The following is a 2,006-nucleotide window of genomic DNA, read 5'->3' on the forward strand; positions in this document are numbered from 1 at the left end:
GAATCTCTCTTCGTAGTCGCGTAGAACTGCAATAGGCACGATAAACACCATAGCCAGCACGGCATACGCGTAGTCCTCAGGGCTCAAACGCAGCGCTTCTGGACTTCGAATCGCGCCCATGTACCTCTCATCACACGTGATGAGGAAGAAGCAAACGCTAGCTCCAACCTCGTACACGCGACACATGAACACCCACATCACGTCGCGAATGGGCGTCGGCAGTACCCACACAACCACCGTAGTCACCACACACGCGACCGTCCACGAATTATCTCCAAGTAGCGAGAGTTTCGAGCTCCAGAAGTAGTTAGATAACCATAAATCCATGTAATTTTCCACTTGGCTTCCCTCCACACTTGCGTTCACTAACGCCGATCTTCAAATACTCCAGGTAGTCATTATCCATCTCATTTGCCACGAGAGAGAGTCCGACGTGGTTCCCCATTCGTCAATAATTCCCAGCATCGTTCCGAGCACCCACCAACCAGGTCCGTTCCCATCAAAGTTACTCGGAATTCTCCACAGTCGCTCACTCTCCAATCTACAGTTCACAGGCGACGACACTCGGCCCGATGACCAAGAAGTTCACGCCCCAAGAGATCCAGGAGATCAAGGAGTACTTGAATGGTCTACTGGATCGCGACGCAGACGACACAGCCTCCACAGACGTCGACGCGATCGAGGCCGCGTTCTGGGAACGCCTCCAGCCTCGCCTCTTCCAGAATCCACACTCCAGCGGCGCGGATCAACTCGCCAAGGTCGTTCAAGCCACAATCGACGGGGATGACAGTGTCGGGCTCACCAGCACGGTACTGCTCATTCCTGCCGTAGACCCAACGGTTGGTGCTGCAGCTGCAAGCGCCGCCAGCTCGTCTTCGTCCAAGTCGTCCAAGCCTCGCAAGTCGCGCAAGCGTGAAGCTTCGGCTACCCGGAACCGTGCCAAGGCCTCGACCAAGAAGCTCAAGACTCGCTCCGCGTCCAAGTCGGCTTCACAGCTACAGAATCCGCTGCCAGCGGTCCTTCAGGTCAGCCCCACGGCCAAGCCCGAAGTCCATAAAGACATCACGGCCGTCCTGTACCGGTCCTTGAAGCTAAACTCCGTTCCGTACCGCCTCGCGTTGCCGTGGAAAGGTCGGCAGCTCTTCTACGACCCTCGTGAGTACCCAGGTGTCTACCGCGCCCATTATCGTTTCTGGATGAGCGGGAGACAACTCTTCTGGGCGTGGGCGTTCCACGCGCCTCTGAAGGACAAGGCCGCCACTGACGCACGACGCAAGTACAAGTGGAAGGTTGTCCAAGCTCGGAACAACTTCCTGAGTCTGCGCATCGAGACGTTCAGCTTCTACTACCTCCTGGGTCGGCTCGACGACAGCGACGAGTTATTTTGGTACGGAGGGCAGCCAGGCAAAAGCCCCCCCCCCGAAGCTCAAAACTACGACGGTCCGCTTGCCGAGGATCTCGGCTCACTGGCCGCTCACGATCCACCGCGCTACCGCTTCATGCTCACTCACGCCTTGGATCCAGACTATATCGACAACTACGGCTACAGCTGCATGCGTTCGCTCCTCGAGTCCACCGGCGCGTTGGACACCGAAGCCAAGGAGGGCAGTCGCCTCTCCGAGGTCGCTCTTGCGCCCGTTCGTAAGGACGTCATGACCAAGCGAGACGTTCCCGACACGCGGGTCGGCGACGAAACGAAGGACCCGTGGAAGAAAATCCGCTTCCACTATCGCATCAAGCATCTCCAGGACCGCGTCTACGCGGACATCAACAAGGGCACCTACCAAGTGACGGAGCCGCCATCTCTCACTAAGGCTGAGCTGGACAACGACGACTGGTCGGACTTCGAAGACGAAGACGGCAACCCCACCGCCTACCCTCCTGGCACGCTCGACCCTGACGCTCGCGAAGGCGACGGAGACGAAGCAGGCGATGATGAAGGCAGTCCCGACACCAGCGACGCCGAGTTGAAGGCCAAGCTCAACCAGTAGCGTCTCCGAAATTAG

At 58.0% G+C, this 2,006-nt stretch overlaps 1 protein-coding gene across 1 annotated transcript; it reads left to right on the forward strand.

The window, feature by feature from the left end:
* Positions 1–572: 572 nt before the first annotated feature.
* PPTG_15475 (hypothetical protein) lies at positions 573–1,991 on the forward strand (the record flags this gene model as incomplete). The annotated part of the gene is made up of 1 exon (XM_008913686.1): positions 573–1,991. The coding sequence occupies one exon, from the start codon at positions 573–575 to the stop codon at positions 1,989–1,991; it is 1,419 nt and encodes a 472-aa protein (XP_008911934.1).
* Between the last annotated feature and the right edge of the window lie 15 nt (positions 1,992–2,006).

The sequence above is a fragment of the Phytophthora parasitica genome (assembly GCF_000247585.1).
Source record: "Phytophthora parasitica INRA-310 unplaced genomic scaffold supercont2.55, whole genome shotgun sequence".
NCBI classification, from domain to species: Eukaryota; Oomycota; class Peronosporomycetes; order Peronosporales; family Peronosporaceae; genus Phytophthora; species Phytophthora nicotianae.